Source organism: Centroberyx gerrardi, chromosome 5 (genome assembly GCF_048128805.1).
Source record: "Centroberyx gerrardi isolate f3 chromosome 5, fCenGer3.hap1.cur.20231027, whole genome shotgun sequence".
In the NCBI taxonomy this organism is placed as follows: domain Eukaryota; kingdom Metazoa; phylum Chordata; class Actinopteri; order Beryciformes; family Berycidae; genus Centroberyx; species Centroberyx gerrardi.
Window position 1 is genome coordinate 30358369 of NC_136001.1, and position 21890 is coordinate 30380258.

At 42.8% G+C, this 21890-nt stretch overlaps 3 protein-coding genes across 4 annotated transcripts; all 3 read right to left on the minus strand.

Annotated features, from left to right (window-relative positions):
* Positions 1-22: 22 nt before the first annotated feature.
* Positions 23-8189, minus strand: rpn2 (ribophorin II). The gene is made up of 17 exons (XM_078283645.1): positions 8100-8189; positions 7561-7751; positions 7249-7344; positions 6865-7040; positions 6656-6731; positions 6322-6456; positions 6039-6215; positions 5824-5942; positions 5313-5418; positions 4698-4789; positions 3780-3894; positions 3350-3544; positions 3143-3229; positions 2929-3024; positions 2345-2420; positions 1956-2085; positions 23-724 (listed from the first exon to the last, which is right to left on the minus strand). The coding sequence occupies exons 1-17, from the start codon at positions 8110-8112 to the stop codon at positions 709-711; spliced, it is 1896 nt and encodes a 631-aa protein (XP_078139771.1). The 5' UTR covers positions 8113-8189; the 3' UTR covers positions 23-708.
* Positions 8190-9032: 843 nt separating this feature from the next.
* On the minus strand, positions 9033-15604 carry mybl2b (v-myb avian myeloblastosis viral oncogene homolog-like 2b). Its single transcript, XM_078283647.1, has 15 exons — positions 15395-15604; positions 14811-14907; positions 14623-14694; positions 14427-14519; positions 14060-14280; positions 13768-13900; positions 13602-13661; positions 13209-13415; positions 12698-12970; positions 12472-12614; positions 12290-12389; positions 12082-12192; positions 10494-10622; positions 10262-10396; positions 9033-10150 (listed from the first exon to the last, which is right to left on the minus strand). The coding sequence occupies exons 1-15, from the start codon at positions 15412-15414 to the stop codon at positions 10022-10024; spliced, it is 1923 nt and encodes a 640-aa protein (XP_078139773.1). The 5' UTR covers positions 15415-15604; the 3' UTR covers positions 9033-10021.
* A 2121-nt stretch (positions 15605-17725) lies between these two features.
* On the minus strand, positions 17726-21514 carry ift52 (intraflagellar transport 52 homolog (Chlamydomonas)). Of its 2 annotated transcripts, none has more exons than XM_071922645.2 (14): positions 21482-21514; positions 20820-21009; positions 20596-20683; positions 20236-20365; positions 20055-20130; positions 19876-19947; positions 19655-19781; positions 19461-19544; positions 19234-19302; positions 18989-19143; positions 18802-18889; positions 18403-18511; positions 18160-18305; positions 17726-18069 (listed from the first exon to the last, which is right to left on the minus strand). In XM_071922645.2, the coding sequence occupies exons 2-14, from the start codon at positions 20936-20938 to the stop codon at positions 18028-18030; spliced, it is 1305 nt and encodes a 434-aa protein (XP_071778746.1). In that variant the 5' UTR covers positions 20939-21009; positions 21482-21514; the 3' UTR covers positions 17726-18027. The 2 variants fall into 2 exon arrangements, with proteins under 2 accessions (XP_071778746.1, XP_078139772.1); XM_078283646.1 differs by lacking the exon at positions 21482-21514 and adding an exon at positions 21364-21376.
* Positions 21515-21890: the final 376 nt, after the last annotated feature.

The following is a 21890-nucleotide window of genomic DNA, read 5'->3' on the forward strand; positions in this document are numbered from 1 at the left end:
AGAAAGATGAAGAAACTCAAAATCATCTTAATTCCTTTATTTCCTCTTTTCATTACAAAAAGACCTCCTTTCCTGGAATTGCCCATAACTTATTTTAACCATTTTTTTTCTGGGGGACATCAACTCTTTATAACAGAGAGGAGAACACCTCTCATCTTCCATATGTGATGCATTGAACAGGCGATCACACTGGCATGGTTAGTAATGATGAATGTGTCAGTGCTACAGTTGATGGTTTAGCCTCAGCTCAAACACGCTGATAGCTAAAACTTGATTACAGGATGAGATGGGCGTTGAGCAACAGGAAAGAGGAATGTACAAAAAACACGAATCAACCCAAATTCCATCAAGAAAAAGCACAAATAATGATCCTAGCTCACCGATAAAACATTGGCATGTCGGACAGTCAGAAAACAAACATCACAGGAAAATGAAGTGCAACGATCGTTAGCTTTACAGCCCTCAGTAGGAGTATCTGTCAGTGAGCGTTTGTCCGGTCTCTTAGAGACACCGTCATATCTTGTTTTCTTTCGAGTGGCAAAAAAAAAAAAAAGACAAACTGCATTTTTAAATTGTCAATTGGATTCATGAAATACCATGCCATTTTTCAACAGTCTGATGTGATGCATCCTTGAATGACTCCTTGGAAACAAAAAAGAAAAAAAATGTAAAAGACCTTCATCCGTGTCTTCTTTAATTTTCTTGTCCTCATTTGCTTGCAATTCTGTAAGAGAGAAAGAGAAATATACATGAGTTATTTAAAACATGAGATGAATAAGACATTTTATCTATATCTTTATCTTCTATCACCATCACACATTCTGGGTATATTTAACACCTTATTATTGACAAGTCACTTAAAAGGGCTGACTCATGCATTACTGTGTACAGCCTTCCACAACAAACAGGACGTCACTTGCCAAGAACACTGAGAGATTCTCATGGTGAATGTCTAAGCATTGGACAATGCGTATCTTGGCTCATGAACACAAAACATGTCACTAAAACGGTATGGTACAACCAAAACCATGGGCGCTAAGACTACAATGGAGGGATTAATAATGTGCTGGCACGGCCATGATGGTAATGATCATGGTGGGATGAGTGAGAGGCAAACCAGGGGGGGTCAAATACACGTGAACACTCAGAACTAGAATGAGTGAGCACTACACAGCCATGCACGCTGCCGGCCATATGGAGATGCACTGGGATGCAGTCCATGAGGATGCCCTTACTTCAGCCTTGAAGCCCGACCATTTGTTACAAATGAGGCCTTTATCGTAGGCTCCTATACTTTGCCAACCTACTACTTTGCTCTGCGGCAATCCTGAAAGAGGAGTAAAGAGAAATTTACAGCAGGGTGTAGAGAGAGGGGTTAAAAAGAGACAGGCACCAACTACAAGGAGATAGGAACTAGCTGGAACCTGAAAATGACATTTCTGATAATCATATTAATTGCAATCTACTACTTCATAAAAAATATGGTTAAATGGGCTATGGCGAAAATGACAGGAGTCATTGGTTACTCTGGGGTAAAAGTGAGCAATTAGAGGCTGACGTCTTCAGTCTTCAGTCAGCGACACAGGGCACAAATTTGTCACTCTGGCCTTTTGAGGGCTCTACATATTGATGGCTTGAAGAAATTGCCCACTCAGATCATCACCCATGCAGATCTGCCTGGCACGCTTCTCTCCTGGTCCCAGTAGGCCTGAGCTCTACAGCTGAAGGCTACACTCCACTGGCAGAGAGCCTGGCGTTGCCGTCGGCCTCTGGGGAACTACTGAGGAGCTAGCGGTGCAGAATAGGCCCTTTAAGTCGATCTAAGAACTACAGAGAGGCCTCAAAGCACCAGAGGCCCTCTCAACTGAAAGGGGCCAGCCTTTCTTTCTGGTATCAAGGGCTCTCTAGAAACCATTTGTTGGCCCGTGTTGCCAGGCGCCAATCAGGAGGCGTACCTCTTGACTGCTTTCTGGGCCAGCATGCGGTTCCCGGCGAGGAAAGTTAGACTGCCGATGATGGCCAGGTACTTGAGGGTCTGGAACATGTTGAGGTGGGTCCAGTAAACATACATCAGGCCCAGCATGGCTGAAACAAAACACCAAAGGGGGCTTGAACATGAACATGTAAACAAGAACAGCTGCTGAGCAGAGATTGAGCCATAGAAAAACAGCCTGAAAACTGCTTTGAGTATGCTATCAAAATATACAATCCAATAGAGAGACAAAGTCATTGTTGCAATTCTTTTGTTATCTTGAACAATAGCAGATGAATAGAAGATGAAATGGCTGCAAAGCAACATAGTGTCATTTCTCTAGTGATACACATTTGAAAGCTTGGGACTAACCTGCATGTCCTACATGGAAGAGAATGGAGCTGGGAGAGAAGCTGAAGTTGGAGATGTTGGCTCCGAGCTTAAACCACTACAGAGGAGAGGGGGGAAAAGACAATGTTATTCTCACACCAAAGGGCTGCAAACAAAAGAGCTGAAAAATCGTTTTCCATGTAATGCACAATGCATGAATCAGAGTCCACTGTAACAATAACTATTACTCAGCACTGCAAATGTCAGGAAAAAAAATACACCATTGCATTTGTAATTTCAAATTAAAACAAGTGTTGCAATCATCGAAAACTGGGGTCTCATTCACTGGGTATCAAGGTTTCCTTCTGAAGAGCTTTGCTGGGGAAAAACACACTGTCCATCCAGCAATAATAACAAAACTCAGTACTCTCGAAAAAAAAAAAAAAAGAGTATTATTAATAATAGCAATAATTATAATAGTTTACTTTTCGTTTGTGTTTTATGAAAAGATAGATTTTGCTAAATGCATTTCCTCAGACAGCTTGTTCTACAGTTTAGCGGCCCTGATGGCAAAAATAAAAACAAGACCTCATGGAGAAATTTTTCACACAAGTCAAAAATATTACCAGGATGAGCAGCAGCAGGAGGGGGGACAGGACGAGAGCAGTGAAGGTGTTGGAAACCACCGTGGGAGGCTTCTTCTCTGGCTCCCTGAACAAGTGCTGCCGAGACAGAAGGACATTTAAAAGCTGTGGAACTGCTCGTCACTGCTTATTGTTTTTCTGCTGTATGCAATTCATACAGCGAGTCATATGCAAGCGAGAAGTAAACCGGTGTTACCTGGATTTCTGGTTTGGGCACATAAAGGGTCTTCGGCTGAATGGTGGCTGGGGCCTCCTCGTCCAGGAACTTCAGAAGAACATCCGCCTTTCAACACGTAACAGATCAACTTTAGAGCTCAATATCAAATTCTAACTAGTTGATCACTCGTTACAACATCAATCAATATCTCCCCACGCCTCCACCAACATGACACTTGGCACTCACCACATTCCACAAGATGGGGTTCTCCAGGGTAGCGTCCCCAACGATGAGGTGGAGGGAGTAGGTGCCAGAGATGGAGTCAAACTCAGATTTCCTCTCCGCTGTGTCCAACTCAAACTTGTACAGATTCTTACTGTCTGGTTCGGCCACAAACACAACCTCTTGGCCAGTTTTATGATTGTGCAGCCTGACGAAGGTCTGTGAAAATGGGATAAAATAAGTGAGTCCTAACTCCTTTTTACAGACATAAAAAAAACAGTAATCTAGTTAAGGCATGTAAAGACATTGGAATGATTACACACAGGGCAGAAAACTCCAACTAGGCCACCTAGATTTATAAAATGATGCTTGAGAGACCAACATAGCAGCAACAGCCCAAACATGCCAGCTTTTGGCTGCTGACTTGTGTTCATACCCAAGCCTGAGTACAAACCTGGTGAGGGGTAAGCTCTACTCCGGTGTTGACGTCAACCAGCTGGAAGGACATGGCAAAGTTCTGGTGGCTGTCTGCTGTGAAGGGGCTCTTGGCTTTGGAGGGATAGTCCACCCTGGGTCATTTCAAAACATGTATTAGTCCATAATCATGCTCCTAACTCTCAACAGCGACTCTACTTCTTGCGAAGACTCAGGGTGTTTGGGGTTGGACAGAGGGTATTGATGTTATTTTATCATGCTGTGATAGAGAGTATATTACGCTACGGAATCTTAGCTTGGTTTGGTAACATATCAGTTAAGTTAAAATCACAAATAAATAGACTGGTCCACACAGCAATGAAAGTGATGGGGGTGAGGGAGTATTCCTCCCGCCAAATACTCTTCGAGAAGACTATAGTTAAACAGGCTAGGAAAATTATCGCTGACCCCTCCCATGTCCTGTATTCAGAATACGAACTGCTCCCATCAGGTAGACGCTACAGGGTTCCAATTAAATACATGAAAAGATACCTGAATAGATATAAAAATTCTTTCATCGCTCCATCAGTGAATCTCCTAAACTCAGGACATAATAATAATAATAATAATAATAATAATAAACTTTATTTGTATAGCACCTTTCATACAAGAAATGCAGCTCAAAGTGCTTTACAACAGAGAAATTACATGCACCGAGTGCTTCACATAAAACTTGATAATGATAGTTAGGAGGGTATGAAATGAGGGGCTGTGTTGCATGTACTTGAATGCACTTATGTCTGCACTTGTTTTGTGCTATGCACTTTGTGTCTGTTACTGCACTATAATTGTATGTATTTTTATGTGGCAGCCTTTACGTCCAAGACAAATTTCCCTAGGGACAAATAAAGTAATCTTGAATTAAAAAGGACTTAATTCATGAAACTTGTTTTCTAACCTGGTGGTCTTGGTGCCGATGCTCTGGTCCTTATCCACGACAGAGAGATCCATATGAGTAATGGCCACCTCAGTGGACACCTTCACTTTCAGCTACAGGAGAACAGCGTCAGAGGGTGGGAGAGAACAAAAAGCAACGTCAAATCAAGTCAATGTGAGAATCTGGGTGACGTGCAAATTCCAAAAAGAAGGAACAATTACCATCACATTCATGCACAGTAGACAATTTTAATAGCTACAAAGCTGAATAGGCTTGACACTTGTTAGCCTTGACCAACATAAAGTACCCCAAAAGGGGTTCGAACTGAACAAAACTAAATAATTATTCTTGACAAGAACTCTGAACAGCTTAACCATGGGACATCAAGAGGCAGCAGCCAAGACCTTTCACCTCCGACTCAACCAGAACACAATCATTTGCATCACTTTTCTTTGTTCATGCCAATTAGAGCCAAAAACAACCTCTCTGGAAATATTTGACTGCATGCATAAAAATGAGTATGTGACCCATGCACCATTGGATAATACTTTGAAGACATTATTTCCAGGGCCAGTAAAATTATGCGTGATCCATGCAAATTATACATGATGTCTCCAATACTGAGTACAAGCTCACCTCAATGTGATTGGCAACCAGTCGGCTATCCCCCGTCACTGCAACGGTGAACTGGTAATATCCGCTGGCTGGCTGGTTAGACATGAAGTTCAGTTCAAAGATGCCACTGAAAAGCAGAATAAAAAAATCATACACTGTGTGTCCATACTGATGTACACCAACAAGCCAGGCTCTATTGATGAAGAAATTCCACTTGTTTGGCACCTGGTGCTTGAAAGAGCAAGTCGAAAAAACGCAGGAAAAAAAAAATAATTCTGAGGAAACTGTGAATGTTTGCTGAAAAAGCAATGGTCTTTTTTAAAAATAAAACTAACTCAAGAATGACTATTGTTTGAAAAAACAAACTTAACTGTTGAATTTTTGGCAGTTGTGTGTGTGAGGGGGCAGCCAATGAGGTCAAATAATGAACTGTGTGTTTACATTTCTTCTAACTGTTGGGGCAGTTTTCAAGTTGTGAGTGGGGGGGGGGGGGGGGGGGGTGGCTATATTAATGTAAAGGAATGATACATACTCATTGAGAGTGAAAGGGGCTTGGCTGAGTATGACGCTCTTGGAGGCCACAGAGTAAGCAGATTCCACCAGCACGTTGGCCGAGGTCAGAGGTTGAGACAGGACATCAGTAACAAGAAGCTGTGAATCAGACAGGTGGAGACAGACACCATTACTACGAGGGAGATTCAAAATGGTGCTGAGGACAGTAGCTCTGTGAAGATCTTAGAGGCGTACCTGCAAGGTTGGCTGGCTGTGGGACACTGTGGCTGGACCCTGAGCACTGACAATAACCGGCACATGGAAGCGGTTGCCGGAGAGGGCGGCAGCAGCACTCGCCACGCTGAAGGCCTCGGCCAGAGAGTCCCAGGACTTCTTGCTAAAGATGGAGTTCACCAGCTGGATGACCTGGTCCTGTGGGGAGAACATATGTTCCATCATCTCCACATACGAATACACCTGCAGAGAAAGTCATAGGCTGAAAGAACATTTAACAGACTGCCGACATGAATGACGATACCTCCTTTAGAGGGGGCTCCATATCCACATGATCTGACAGCAAATAGGCAGCAGTCACAAACAGGGCAGTCGCCTCGAGTCCCTCTTCAAACTGGAGGTAGACGCCACCCAGATCGTCCAAACGAGCGGTCAGATCCTGAGAGGGGAAAGCAAGGTGTCAGTCAAATACAAAAACACATAAATGCCAGACTCTGCTCAAAACCGTAGTGTAGAAAAATGTGCATAAATGTAGTCCGTCTTGGCTTGCTCCAAGTGTAAGAATATCTCATGTGTAAAGATGGATTGCAGTTGGACAGAGACACAGCACCACCTGGTGGACGTTATATAGAGCTCACCTCAATCTCCTCCAGTATTCCCCCAAGCTCGGCCTGCTGGGAGAGGCGGGCTGCTGTGTGCAGAGCCAAGGTGATGCTGTCCAGAGAGATCACAAAATAAATGCCTTGACAAATGAACCATGTCCCTACAGGAGGGAGACGATGAACCAACAGACGTTGATGTTACTGCATCACCTAATCACTGTGAGCACAATCGACTGGGTACTTACGCCATAACGTTGTCCTCCTTGTTGATGCGAGCTGCCAGGGCACCCACAACTTCCTGGGATGCAAGAGGAAGCCCCAGAGAGCTGAGCGCACTCACAGCCCGATGGATCTGAGTCATAGTCGAGTCTTCGCTAACTGCCGCCAGAAGAATGTCGCGAGTTTCATTGGACACCGGGATCTAAGGAGGGAACAGGAACGTAACATAAGCTTCTTGGTTCATATTTGTAGTGTGGGTGGTCCCAGTGGGGATCAGTCGTGTAACCATAGCAGTGCTAGTGTGAAGCTCTACCAATTGAGCAACGCAAACCAATGTTTTTGAATGTTAAGAATGGCACCAGGCCAGCTGAACTGGCCAAAGCGAGAGAAAAGGTTTAGTATTGCTATACCTCACATCCTGATAGGGCTTGACTGGCCTCAGAAGCAAAGAAGAGAGAGTCAACACTTGTGGGGTCTAGCTGGGCCTTGAGGAACTGGCATGCTTCCTGTAAATACAAAAACACATTTTCTCAGTCACAGTATGCAAACATCAGTGATTGTCATTTGCTGTGACATAAACACAGCTAAACATCATTATGAATATGTAATAAAAAACAAAAATAGGAGTGATGCTCAAATCATGTATTTCAGTCTCCCTCATCAGTATTAATAAGCACACATTCAGTCCAGAAATGGACTTCAACAATTGGTAATTTTCTTACACTTTGATCGGTAACTGTCGTTCCCAGCTTGGTCAGACCAACAACAGAATAGTATGCAGACTCCAGGTCAGTGAAGGGTTGACTCAAGAGGTTCTGGAGTCTGGCCACATCAGACAGGGAGAGGTAGTGGGACGGTGTGAGAGCCTGGGCTCCAACAAGAGCCAGGCTGAGGAGAAACAACCCTAATAACCCTGTGGACACAAGGCGGGGACAAATTAACCTGCCAGCTTGCGAAAAGGTGGATTTAACAATTACCATCTTGGACAGTAAAGTCAAAGCAATTTTACAAAGTACATTCATTGCCTTTTGCTTACAAATATATATATTCATTCATTGAGTTAGCACTCATTCGTCCATTGCAGGCTTTAGCTAAGAAGCTAGCTAGCTAGTAGGAAGCAGGACACTGCATGCGCCGCGTAGCATTTTTTTCATAACTACTGAAAATTGCCATTCGGTAATATCATCCATTATAATACGTAACTCGTAATAAATACACAAATATAACATCATGCTCGAAGTTAATGAAGTAAATTACTTACTACACCGGGCCATGTCTTGCAGTCTAATGCAGCGTCACCAAAAACCGACGACTACTTCCGGTATTTCAGAATCCGTCTGTCAGCAGCGGTACAACATCCGGCTGTCCGTTTCACATTTCAAAATAAAAGCACGAAAGAAAACTGAAGGATAGAGTTTAAGGCTTTAAGTATATACCAAAGCACATATTTATAGCTTCGTGTCTACGTTTAGAACAAATTATTTTTTACATTAAGTTGAATGATAGAAAAACGGCAATAGGATTGGCCCCTTACACGGAAAGTTTGGGAGCCCCTCCAACGCCTCCAGCGTTAGACTAGTTAAAAACCTTTATTTTGAAAAACGCAATCCGGAAGTAAATTCTCTGAGGCGGAGGATGACAGTTTTGACAATTGGCACTACAAAATCTTTTTTTTTATTATTATTATTATTTTTACAGACCATATCAATACATCTGCCAAGAAATCCTGGTTCATCTGTAGAGCATATTGTCTATTCCCGATATTTTATTTTCTGCAACCCTTTAAGAAATCATCTACACCGATTTGTTACTTTGACAGATGAATGAACGAACAGCACTGATGCCGAAAATGTCTTCGTTCAGATAGTGAGAACAGCTGCTACATCCACACACCGATGTTTGCATTTAGCTCGTTGGTCAGCATTATTACACTATAATGGATTCCTAGTTACCTTGTCATTATTCCTGTGCTAACAACTGATACAAAGGCGCCCTGTGTCCGTCTCTCATTGGTTAACGTTTCTCATCACTTACGTCCATAGGTTATAACCAATGCTGCCTTCACGTGCTCCTCGTAAGCTTCTACTTCCCATTTCAAAAGTCGACTTGTCGCGCGTTCAAGCGCTTTGGACCAAAATGGTAACAAAACGGACTCTAAAACAAAAATAGTTTTTTTTTGTAGCTGTTGGTTTATTTTAGAAATCAAGCAGTATAAAGTTATTTTGTGTCGCATTGGCAGAATTAAGAGGAACAAACGTGCATTAGGCATGTCATTGATGTTTTCATTAATTTCTTAGCAAAACGTTGTTGTATGGTAAAAGTAAAAAACAAAAAAAACCCTACAATACTATTTACATAGAACGTCAAACAACATATAGTAGTAAAATACATCCCCTTGCCATCAATTGTTGACACAACTTTCATGTTCTCTGCCCTCTAACTACTCAACTACTTAGGTATCATGGAAAACCCACTTTCTCTGTTACCCAGTTTTTTGGCTCACTGATGTGCGCTCAAATTGTAATTGCGATATTTCCAATAGCACTTGAACGAAGCACATGCCTCATGTCAATTTTATCCACATACCTCTGCACATCTTTACTATTATCATTTATACAGCAGACATTATGATGTTGACATAACATTTTCATGGTGAATATTTTTTTTATATTACTGATCAACCCCCACCACTTCACTCCACAATCAAATTCAAAAGATATACAACTGGGAATTTGGATGAGATGATGCAACCTGAGTTTAGATTCTTCACAACTTTAAAAAATACTATCAAATTACATACGTTATGCGATGTAAAACGTCATTCACTGAAAGTAAAATACTGCTGTGATTTACCACTGTACATTCACTGTTCTTTTCAAATTAGTTTTAAGTGCAAAAAAAGAACAGAGTGAAATGTGATGCATATCTTCTGTTTTTCGAGCCTTGCTCAAGGCCTTCTGACTGAGACTGACCGATTTTAAAAGCACCATTATGTCTCAAATTATCCCTACTCAAGTCATTTGTAGGGCTACGCTGTATGGTATCCATTGCCAGGCTAATGACTAAGGTTGTTCAAAACTATGACAACATTTTCTTTTCTCTACCACCACTTACATCAGCAAAAAGGAAGAAAACAACAAAGTTCTGTATCTGTAACATGTTGGCATATGGTTGAGACATGTCTCAGGACAAAATGAGAGCCCGGTTAGGAGCATGGGTTCTCAGTGAGCGTAGGTAGCGTCTCGCTTTCTCCGTCATTATGAGCTGGTCTTTAGTTTGCCCACATACAACCGTCTCCCACTCCTTAGACATCTGAAAAGAGAAAACAACTTGTTAGAATTATATAAAAATAGACATGGTATGTGAAAAACTTCACATTGCTTAGGCATTCCATTCAGTTTAGGTTAAAAAGGTGGAACTTACTGGAGTTGGGGGCGCTGGGCAGGGTAGTATGGCACTATCACTTGGTCCCAAAAGGAAGCCCTGATCCAAAATGTTTTCCTCCCTCTTAACGCAAAACGAAGACGAGTCCAAAGAAACTGAGAGTGAAGTTTCTTCCTGTGACCAAAAAGGAGGAAAAGCCAAAAAAATTAGCATGCATGTCAAAACTATTGACAGGTTAATAACACATTTATACACCTTTTTTTTTTTTTACCTTGATGCTGTTTGGGTTTGGATGTTTGGGTTCAGACTTGACGGACTTGTGTTTGGCTGTAGCCACCTCATGGCAGTCCATGACATCTAGGGCCAAGGATTTACGCACTTTCTTCATAGGAGGTCGATGCTGGGAGCATTAAAAAAAACATAAGAATGAAGAAATTCCCGAACACTGCTCATGCAATGTACAATCATTTTATTTATCAATGTTTCGGTCCGCACGGACCTTCATTAGGGTATGGAAATGCCAATGAATCCACCATCAATAGTTTAACTCCCATCCCCTGTGCTCAACTGAGAGCACTGATTTCACTAAGGGGTGAGGGGCATAAGAAAATTATAGCCTAAACGTGTAAAATGAACTAAACTTTCAGTGCATTGTTCAATGATGGTGGCAGTAGCAGCTTAGAAAGATCTGGGTGGGTAAAGCTGTGAAGTTTCTTTGTGCAGGACACTTCACACCCAGCTGCTCCAGTGGAGCTGCTCAGCAGCCAACAGTAGAAGACTGTGACTCTAACCGGCAGCTCCGAGGTGTGAATTTGTGTCGCTGTGTGAATGTGAAGCAAGCCGTTGTTGAAAAACAGTATGTATGCTCAGTCAACTTTCCCAAGATAAACCTTTTTTGCAAACAAGTACTCGATTACAAGGACTTTGAACAAATGTGACAAAATGTTTGACGATAGTTTCCTCATCTCTTCATTATTTAGGCCACATCCACACTAATAAGTTTTCGTTTTAAAACGCATAACTTTTGCTACGTTTACGCCTAGCATCCACACTATTCCGGCGTATACGGACCCCTAAAACGGAGACTTTTGAAAACGCTGCTGACCCCGTTTTAGTTCGAAAACTCCGGGATTGCGTTTTAGTCTGGACGGGCGGAAACGGAGACTTTTGAAAACGATGATGCAGACACCCACGTTCGCTTCCTGATTGGGTATTATCAGTCACGACGTGTCCTTCCCTGATTCGTCACGCCCCTATCACGTGACCCTTTTCCGGAAGAAAACAAATGACATCAGCCTTGACTACCAGTGGTTAATTCAACATGGATAACGAATTACTGGCGTTACCGACCTTGTTGTCTATGCTAGCAGCTGTTGTGCAGTTAAATTCTGCCTCTCCGTAGTATTTTCTGCAACTAAGCAACCAACCGCAGAGTAGACAATCTGCTTCCTGTTTACACCGGCACACGCATGCCCAGTGTACGTGAATGGTCATGTGATATGCATTTTCAGGCGTGTTAGTATGGACAGAGATTATTTCTGAAACGCTTGTGTGGACGGAGATTGTTTTCGTTTTAAAACGGTGTTTTAAAACGAAAACGTATTAGTGTGGATGTGGCCTTAGTGCGCTACTGTGCTTTGAGAGGATACAAAGCTAGCATGTACCATCCACTAAAATGATACCATGTGCTAAAACATTACTATGCAGCATAGTGATCTTGATGTATACTGGACACACAGGGGTGAAGCTGCCATCAATCTCCTCATTGCACTATGCCAAGTTGATCAAAGAGCTTATTTGTACAATTGTAAGTGTATTCTGTTAATACGGGTGAAGTATAAAAGTTGTCCCACACTCACCATCATTTTGCGGCGTTGCTCAGGCGGACTTGGACCCACCGCTACCAGATCAATCCCAGCCTCTCTGAGAATGACCTCGTTTATGTCCTCTTCCAAGTTCGGAGTCTGAGGCTTTAAGATGTGCGGGAGGAAAAATAGCAGTGTTGAAACATCCAGAAACAGAACCGACTCGAACGTCATTATTGCTGACACTCAAAGAGGGACTCACCAGAGGCTGCAGAGCACCATACTTCTCCATGGCATTTTTGAACGGCGTTGGGGTTCGTGGAGTAGTGTAGAGCTCCGACTTGTGGTTGGGCGTAATGAACCTACATGAAAACAAAGTATAAACACTCAAAACTCTATAACAGGGGAACGTTAACAGTCAGATCTGCACTTGAGGCCACGTACACAGAGTTTTCCTTCTGAGTGAGGGGCGTCTTGTCACGCTGCAGCGGCGTGGTAACGATGGCTTTCTGGCTGCACACCGGCGTGGACGTGAGGGACGGGTTCTCCAGGTCATGAGTGTCCTGTTTGGTCCACATGTTGAGGAACTGAAATGACACGCGGCAATTAACGGACTGCGGTACGAACGGCGCCGCTGAGAAATACCACAAGATCGACTGAGAGGGATTACCTGTGACGGAGAGAAGGGCAGGATTTTGACAGGAGTGCTCTTGGGAGTCATGGAGTTATTGGCGTCGGGAGACATGGCGATGCGGCGGCGGCTCCGGCGGTTCAGTATGGAGGGCGGCGTGACCCCTCCGGGCGAGATGGGGATGAGCTCCCCCTTGCTGCCTTTGCTCAGCTCCTGCAAGGCGCTGCCCTCCAGACGAAACTGGTGGCGCTCCGGGCTCTGGCTCTCCTCGGGCAGGTCGAAGGCCGCCAGGTTGCACCAGCCATCGAGGTCCTGACAGCGGAGGAGACAAACAGTGCATGGATGAGTATGGTGATGAGATTTATTTAGAAAAGAGAGAATTCCATCAAAAGATGAAATGAATGTTCTAAAATCACTCAGTCTTGAATGGCATATTAACTGCAGTAACACATCAATATAATAAAAATGACCAAAGAAAATGATCTAAGAAATGCATAATAAATCTTTTTTAATCAATAATAATTAAACTTTATTCACGCAATATTCTTACCCCATCTACCATGTCCATCACTTCCTTCAAGACTGGGCCTGTGGGGGAGAGAAAGCCGGAGCTGTCCACCACCCAGTTGGTGGAGTTCATTTCTCCTGAAGCGTCTGCTTCAGTCTTGGGGCTCAGCCCGTCCTTGGGGGAGGAGGAGGCCTTCGAGGGCCCGGCTTCGCTTGGGCTGGCTTTTCTAGCGGCTGAAGTAGACGCTTCCTGCAAGAAGTGGCAAAAGTGGACATCTATAAGAACAATAAAATCACAAACATGGCCACTACTACGCAGTATGTGTTGTCTGCAAACACTGTTATTATTTATAACAAGTCTATTGACGTTCATTAAATTAAACAATGCAATGCTGTCAGTAAATTGTGATATTTGTCACAGTGATTGGCCCCTTACTGAAGGATTTGTTTTCTGCTCTGGCTCCTTGTCCACAGTAGCATCAGAGCAATGGGGCATCTGTGAAATCAGGCAACAGGATTTAATTTCTGTTTTATACTCCATTCATCTTTACCTGTGAACACACCATGCATGTAGATGAGCACATCAATGAATGGTAGCCCACCTGCATGTCTTTATTAACGCGGGCCAACATCTCTTCAAGTTCATTTGGCTTAAAGACCTCCCCAGCATAGAAGCCCATCTCTAACTTGCGTTTGATGGTAGAATTCCAGTGATTCTTCACAGCATTATCTGTCCTGTGAATAAATGCAAGTTATAACATGAACTCTTTGGAATAGAGTTCATAAGTGAGACTTTACTTTAATAACATGAAAATCTATCAATTTTAAGTTCATCCTCTGAGCCAGTTAAACCCAGTGTAGACAGAGAGCTTTGGAAACAAGAGGATAGGTTACCTTCCAGGGAGCAGCTTGGCGATCTCAGCCCAGCGGTTTCCGAGCACGCAGTGGGCCTTGTAGATGACAAGGTCCTCCTCAGCTGTCCAGGACGATTTCTTCACGTCGGGGTTGAGGTGGTTGTGCCAGCGCTCTCTGCACTGCTTCCCCAGTCTGCCCTTCAGATGCTTGGCTACCAAGGCCCACTGTTTGTTGCCATAGAGGTTCACAAGCTCTATGACCTGAAAGGAGAAATGGCAGGCAGTCAGTATGCATCTGAAAATGGGCACTAGCATCATCACTAACTCATAGGTCTACCAACACTGTTCTTGGAAAGATGCGGTGCTGGCAATAAAATTAGTATTCTCACAACCAACAAGTCATTTACCTTCTCATCCTCCTCTTTGGTCCAAGGACCTTTAACCAAATCTGGATCCAACACCTTAAACCAGCGGTGCTGACACTGGTGTTCAGTGTGATTCTAAGCAAATAAAACAAGTGTTAGAAGCTACAGATAATGCTCCTTACAAGTCTCTAAAGCTTATTATAAAAGTGACAATAGCAGAAAAGCAGATCAAACTCACTGGTATGAAGCTGGCAATGTATTTCCAATCACTTGATCCCACTTTTTGAACCAGAGCCTTAAGGTTGTCATCCTGTGTACATAAAAAAATGAGCATGGTTATGTTGCCAGGGAGCCATGGTTACTTTGACTGCATGAGAAGCCGCCCAGGCCACATGTTAAAATACTGGGACATGTTGTGACAATCACCTCGTCTTGTGTCCATTTCACCTTCACTTTTCCACAGTCTCTCTGCTCTGCCACATCAGAGTCGGTGTCCTGATACATGGCTTCCTCTCCATCCTCACTGAAAAACAAACAGCTGTGATTAAGATACACTTACAAAGCTGATTTGGAAATCAGAAACTAGCTAACGTTGGGCTATGTAGACTGGCCCGCCCTTGCGGTGCGGCGAGGCTAGCTTGATTATCAAGTTTATCTATAGGGCTAACTAGGGTTTGGGGCCTAACTTGGCGATTTCATAGGTAAAACTTAAGGGTTGGCAAAGTTATAAGGTTAGTGCAGTGTTTGCCAGGTTTAGTTTATTCCTGTGAGTGGACAGAAAGGATGTCTAACGCCAGAAAGCAAACATTGCACACTGTTAAATGGGACTGTGGGGAAAAGGGCGGCAGAAGTTAGAATCGATACTCAAAACTAACGCCAAATTAGGTCGCAAAATGTCTGACTTAGCGTTATTACAGCTGAATGCATTTAATAATGTGACGTTAATTGTTTAAGATGGTTTATACCACAATAAATAAAGTTGATTCAGATAGCAAAGATCAACATCTTACCCGCGCGGCCACCAAGACATTTCCCACTGTTTCGGTTGTTTACAATCAGACGGTGATTTGTACTGCTGCTTCTGCACTTCATGTGCGTGTATTCCGATATTATGCCGTTGTATCCAGCTTGTTTACTGCCTTTTATAAATTTATCTGTACTGCTAATACAAAGTCAGTGCTGCACTGTTGAATGCTACAGCCTGAACAGCTGGAGCGACTTCTTGTACGCGCTCCTGGATTTCTATCTCGCGCGCTTCTTTTCTCCTAGAAACCGGGTAGTGACGTAATGCGCCCTGGACGTGCGCGTAGCTCAACCAGCGTGAAGCCAGCAACAGCAAGATAAAACACTTCCGGTGACAATCTTCAAAATAAAATCTGTAACACTAGGAGCTATATTATATTCTATAGCCTTAGGTATATTTCTGCAACTGAAATATGGCTTTTAATATATACTGTAGCAAGGACATTTTGCAAAGGACATCTATTCAACAGCATCACTCCATACTGACATTCTGTACACCCAATTCACTTTTATTTTGTATGCAAAATTGCCTTACTTCTGGTGTTGTTTTAGCTCTCTCTAGCAGGCTTGACGCAGCTAGTTATAACTAGGACACTTGTTATATAGCGACAAAGCAACAGGAAAACGAATGCATAAACTCCGTTGTTTAGTCGCTGATACCAAAAATGCCTTGTGTCGTTTTTCATCAACATATTAAACATTATTATGGAGTCGACGCATTTTTTTTTTTTTTTTTTTTTTCAATTTCCAGTGTAGAGCTCAATAGGGTAAACCTTTCAAAATCCTTTATGGAACTAGAAACTACAAAACACAACACCTATGTATTTATAGTGAACTTCTGCACGGATGTGCAAATAGGCTACTAATTGTGAATGACAAAATGGTTACAAATATTGATATCTCACATTTTGACATTCTCTTTTACTTTACTGACTTCCGCCCAATTCAACAATAGGCCTATATAGTAGCCTATTTATTTTCATTCAAGTTCAAGATCAAAACAGAACAAATGTACAGAATATCTGTCTGTTTTAGTTCGTTCCCTTTGTAGCCACGTCTCCATTACTTGTCTGATTTTAATTTATTGTCTGTATAATTATCCTCTGTGTAGGCAGTATTTGTAATGTAAACGCTCTGGTCTTTTTCTCTTTTTACACTAGAAAGAAATTGTAAATTATGCAATATTTCATGACAGCACCATTCTGCACCTGTCTATTTAACCAGCTGAACTTGTGCCAGATACAGCTCGAGCCTCCAGCTGGGCCAATTAACAAGCAGCTCCAATACTTTAAAACCCACCTGATTTCAGTTGGCACTCATTAGCCCAAAGAGACAATGGAGAGAGGTTTTGTTATTACAGGTAAGAAAACAGTTTTTATTAAGCCGGTACTTCGATTTGAATCACCCAAATCTGATCAGATGCGATTCCTGTTGCCACCTCCCTTTTTTTTTTTTAGGTTTGAAAAGCTTTGAGTGTCTGTCTCCATCCGAGCTGGATAGGAAGTTCTTCGGGGAGCAGAGTCTGCTGTCAGCTTTGTCTCTGGAGCAGCTGTCCACGTCGAGAGCGTCGAACGACACGGCGGTCGAGGGGTGCGAGGCCCAGCCGCCCGTCCTGCCCTCCCTCTACCTGTCGTCGGACTCGGCGTCTCCCTCTGCCGCGACCTCCTTCACCCGTCGGGACAGCCACACTGCTCACCTCGCCGTGCCTCTGCAGGGCAAGTCCTCCACTCCCTGCGAGTTCCTCCAAAAGCACAAACTGGCGGGTGCTTTGGACCGGTCCGACGTCGATCTCGCGGCCCCGCAAATCTCGTGGGACGTCTCAATGATTAAATCGGAGAGCAACAGCCCCAAGCCCTGCATGGAGTCCAGCAGCCTGGAGTCGACCTGGAGCCCCAAACCCGAGTCTGCGTCAGGTTCGCTAGCTGACATTGCCTCCCTGATATGGTCAGCGGCCTCCCCTTACAAACATTTAAACAACATGGAGGCAATTCAGAAGCTGTGAAGCAAGAAACTGGGGGTTCTACAGCCATACACTTGGTTCAAATCTGGTGGCCCAGAGTGGATTTTGGAGATTAATCCCCCCACCCCAGTGCTGGATTAGAACCTTAAGGTAAACACAGGTTTAGTGATGGTTTTCCCTGAAAAGTCTGAACCCTCATTTTATAGCATTCCAAACTGACTTTTATTTTTTATTTTTACAGGATACATGCAAGAGGATGCGTGCAAAGAGCTGTGGATGCCTTGTACAAAATGTTTAAAGACATGGATATTTAAATAAAGTTTTTGTATTTCAAACGACTTTATTTTGAAAAGTGTATTTTACAGTAGTGTTAAATTTTTCTCCATAACAAAATACAATAGGAAGGTATAAAAGGCTAAAGATAAGGGTATTTAGTTTACATTTCAGCACAAAATTACATTATATGCATTGTTTTCCAAACCTGTACAGCACCACTGCCAGTTTTTTTTTCTCCCCCCTTTCTACAACTTTTGTATTAAATATTTGCTTTTCAAACGGGTCAACTTTAGTTGCCAGGTCAGGATGTATGAAAAAGCACATTAGAGTTGAAAATCCTCCATATTGAAAAGATGAACACTTTACCATTTTTAGTGAATCTACTCAGAATGGGGAAAATTGCGCCTCTGTGTCGATATCATGCTCCTGCAAGGAAAGAACAGTAATTTTAGTCAAAGCCTTTCACACAATAACAAAAAACTAATTGATCTGCTTGTGGGGAGGGGGATGGCTCACCTGATTGAGCTTCTTGAACTCGACAACCTGGAAGAAAATATGCTCCAAGATGTGTTTGGCATCCCTCTGATCTTTATCCAACTTGGGAGTCACCCCCAAAATTTCACCGCATTTCCGCACATAGAACTCAAGATCGTCGTCTGTACCTGGGGCGGAAACTAATAACTTCAGAACAAAATTCTGATGTGCAAGTTTTTCCCAATGACAGATTAGAACAAAGTATTATGATCAAAGGTAACTTGCATTTGTTGGCGAGCTGTGCTAAGCGCACTTTCTCAGAGGAGAACGTTTCATCTAGATCAAACAGGTCGAGCATGGGTGGAGGCAAATCTCTGAAGGCAGGTGGAAAGACCTACAACAGACAAGAACACATCCACTAACATTTATTAAAGGATACATTTGGCGGATTTGGAGCCAATATTCTCTGCAGGTCCAAGTGCTACAGGTATGTGAGACAAATTATATAAAGGGCCAAAATCGCAGAACTCATCCTTCAAACTTATGGATCTTAAAGTATATTTGTTCCCTTACATTATACATACAAGCCAAGCACCTGAGTGTTACATATGACTTATTTTTGGGACTGCATTATATGGATATTTAAAAATTGAGGTGGGACCAGAATGCAGGACTGTAACTTACAGCGGCTTGCAGCTGAGGTAGAGGAGTCTCAAACTGCGGTGTGATCAGCTGGAGTGGCTCGTGTTTCACATTCAGCTGCTTGTAAGAACTGCAAGGGGTAAAAAAAAAAAACACTTGACATTAGCTGCCAAGAATAATAGCAGTAATGGGCAGATGTGATGTTCTCAGGTGTATCTTGCATGCTCACCTGATGACTTGGGGTAAAGTGTTGGTTGACAGTTTGAATAGAGACATATCGAAGAGCGAGGTGAAGTCCTTGGGGTTTTCGTCACCCTCTTGCAAGCACACCCGAAGTCGTTCTGACAAGCACCCTGTGTCTGGTAGCATGGTGTAATCTGTGATCTAGGGAATACAAGGACACACAGGCTTGTTACCTGATTAAAACTGCAATATTAAAAAGGTTCCTATCTCCTTTGAAATATGTTGCCTCACCTCTGGGTCCTCTGCATCGATCTGATTCAGTTGAATATTATCAGTCATGAGCCACTGGAACACGACATCCTGAAATGAGAGAGCGTGACAGACTATCAGGCCACAAGAAGCATCGCTCAACAGATTCCACAAGATGGCAGAATACATTTTTTTTTTTTTTTACCCTTTTTAATGTGAGGTAATGGACAAAAATGCGAAAAGACTCTTTATACGTCAGCTGTACTCACCATTATTTTACTGTTCTCCTCTTTGTCTAAGTACTGGTCGCTGAACATGTGACAGGAACCCAGCACTGCCAGCTTGCCACCCTCCTTCATTATAAAGGCACGAGACACATCTTTCAACATCACCTGACAAGTATACGTTCACAAGCATTGTGTGGTTTGGATATGATGGATGGAAACTAAATCCTGCTTCTGACCTTGACCTGGTAGAAGGCCAGGACAGGCCTGTTGAGGGGGAAGCAGACTGAGCCGGTGGAAAGGACAGCCGCAGCGGGCTTCATCACACTCAGGGTGGCACCGTACGGGTACACGAATGTCAGAGCCCTAAACAAATACACAAGATGAAACAGCACCTACAACACAGCACTAAACACTGTACTTAATGCAGAAGGTAAGAATGTAAAAGCAGAGGATTTACTGTGCATTATTTCCAGTGTTTTCTTCTTCGATGATTCCTGTAACCACTTTGCCAGCAGCCCGACTGATCTCTCTAAACAAGAAAAGTGAACAAAGAGCTTGTTAAAGAGTTTTAAATAATTATGCCTCCGTAAACTGTATATATGAGAGGTGGGGGAAATGTATACCTTAACAACTAACCTGTTCAACACACCGTTGGACACAAGTGCCTCTTTTGGATGGAAGTACTTGTAGTAAACGTTCCTCACAACCGCATCTGCAGTATTGATGGAGAGAGAACAAAAACACACACTGCTGCATCATTCAAGCATAACACCTTTTAGATGATGTTAAGCGCTATCTGAGGTGATTTCATATGTACCATTGTTGACCATTATTCCAAACTCCTCCAGGAGGAAGTTAATATTGGTGTCATATTTCATTTCTCCTCCTTCGCCAAGCATGACAAGGACATCTCCCCCTCCATCTAGGTACTGCTTCAGCACCTCCAGCTAAAATATAATGGGACACAACATTATGTGGTTGTTTGAAAAACCCGTATATGGATGAGAAATTAGAAGCAGCCATGGGCAAAGTGCAGGTACATTTTTGGCTGCGGCTGGTGGGCTTGTCAACAATACTATCTCTGTGGCCAAGAAACTATCTGTTGTATGGAAAACATGTCTGGCCATTTTTTTCTATTCAGTGATTTAAAAGTTTCCTTTCCCTTCAGATACATCACCTCTGATGCGGTGAACTTCTCCCTTGGGCCAGCGGTTATCCACAACTTGACACCCTTCAGCTTCTCCAAGGACAGCTCTTCTTTAATACTAGGGGAGACATTTCTTTTGTTAACGTTACTGCACTGTAGTAAGCTAACTCTGGATAATACGGTTTGTTCAGGTCCAGTAGACAGTCTCAGGCAACAGAGATGAATAGGTAAGCGTTATACAGCAAATAAATTACCTCTGGATCTTCCATTGAGCCCTTAGCCTCTTCTGCAGGGACTTGTATCCACTGTTAGCAGTAAACAGCTCTCTTTTTGAAGCATTTAAGACAACAGTGTTGCGCTGCTCCTTGTCCATTCTTCATTGAAGTTTACCCACTCAAGTGGTTCAAGACGTGCAAGCTTACAGTTAACGTTACATCCACAGACCTAGAAAACAGATCATAGCTCCAACTTAGATCCTATTTCATCAGCTGGTAATACAACTGTCCTTAGGTTTTAGGTAATCTCGCTAATTTAGCTAAATTAACATTATTGTTTTAGCTATGGATTTATAAGATTATTCACTAGAATTAATGTTACTGTCAAGAGCTTGTGCTGCCCTATAACGTTAACTAACTAGCGTTATTATAAGTAGGATCTTCTTTCGAGCAATCTCGAAGGAGTCTAGCTAGTGTAGGCGTCAGTACGCCAACAGGTTACCTGGCAACGTTTAGGCTAAAAAGCTAGCTACGTAGCACCTAGGCTTCATTAGACAACGTTAGCATTCCATGTGCTGGTTACCATTAATGTTTCTGTTTTCTTCATTTGTCAAAAAAGGGAGCTAGGGTGAATGGCTATAATATTTACTTCCGACAATAAATATATACATATATTAGCGAGCTAGCGTTAACCAAATTACCTCACAAGCGCTCCAAGAACTGATTTTTCTTCTTCTTCTTCTTCTTCTTCTTCTTATTCCTCTTCTTCGTCTACAAATCTCTGCAGTTTAGATGCTTCAAGGCATATTACTGCCCCCCGGCGGTCAGAGTCACAAAAGTCATTTCAGATCATATTCACTGATATAAGCCAGGCGCATGATAGAAATTAACAATTTTTATTTCAATTAATTGATGATTCTTGGCTCGGCCAAACAAAGCATTAAAAGAAAAAGAAGAAACTCCTAGGTCTGACAATTCTTTGAAAAGAGTCTCTCCTTCCCTTTATAACACCATTTGCAATGTAACATGACATGAACCATATGCCTTATAGCCGCAATGTTGCCAGTTTGACAGCATCTCTCCTGTCCTTCCCCATGCATATATTCATAT

Coding starts and splice junctions, on each gene's coding strand:
- rpn2 (XM_078283645.1), bottom strand. Junction 6,457..6,655: donor GAATACTGGAGGAGATTGAG/GTGAGCTCTATA, acceptor TTCCCCTCTCAG/GATCTGACCGCTCGTTTGGA. Junction 3,895..4,697: donor ATCGGCACCAAGACCACCAG/GTTAGAAAACAA, acceptor GAAATGACCCAG/GGTGGACTATCCCTCCAAAG.
- ift52 (XM_071922645.2), bottom strand. CDS start 20,938: ATGGACAAGGAGCAGCGCAACACTGTTGTCTTAAATGCTTCAAAAAGA. Junction 19,545..19,654: donor TGGCCTTCTACCAGGTCAAG/GTCAGAAGCAGG, acceptor TTTATAATGAAG/GAGGGTGGCAAGCTGGCAGT. Junction 19,144..19,233: donor TCGATGCAGAGGACCCAGAG/GTGAGGCAACAT, acceptor TGTATTCCCTAG/ATCACAGATTACACCATGCT.
- mybl2b (XM_078283647.1), bottom strand. CDS start 15,414: ATGTCTTGGTGGCCGCGCGG. Junction 14,281..14,426: donor CCAAAGAGGAGGATGAGAAG/GTAAATGACTTG, acceptor TTCTCCTTTCAG/GTCATAGAGCTTGTGAACCT. Junction 12,193..12,289: donor ATGGTGCTCTGCAGCCTCTG/GTGAGTCCCTCT, acceptor CACATCTTAAAG/CCTCAGACTCCGAACTTGGA.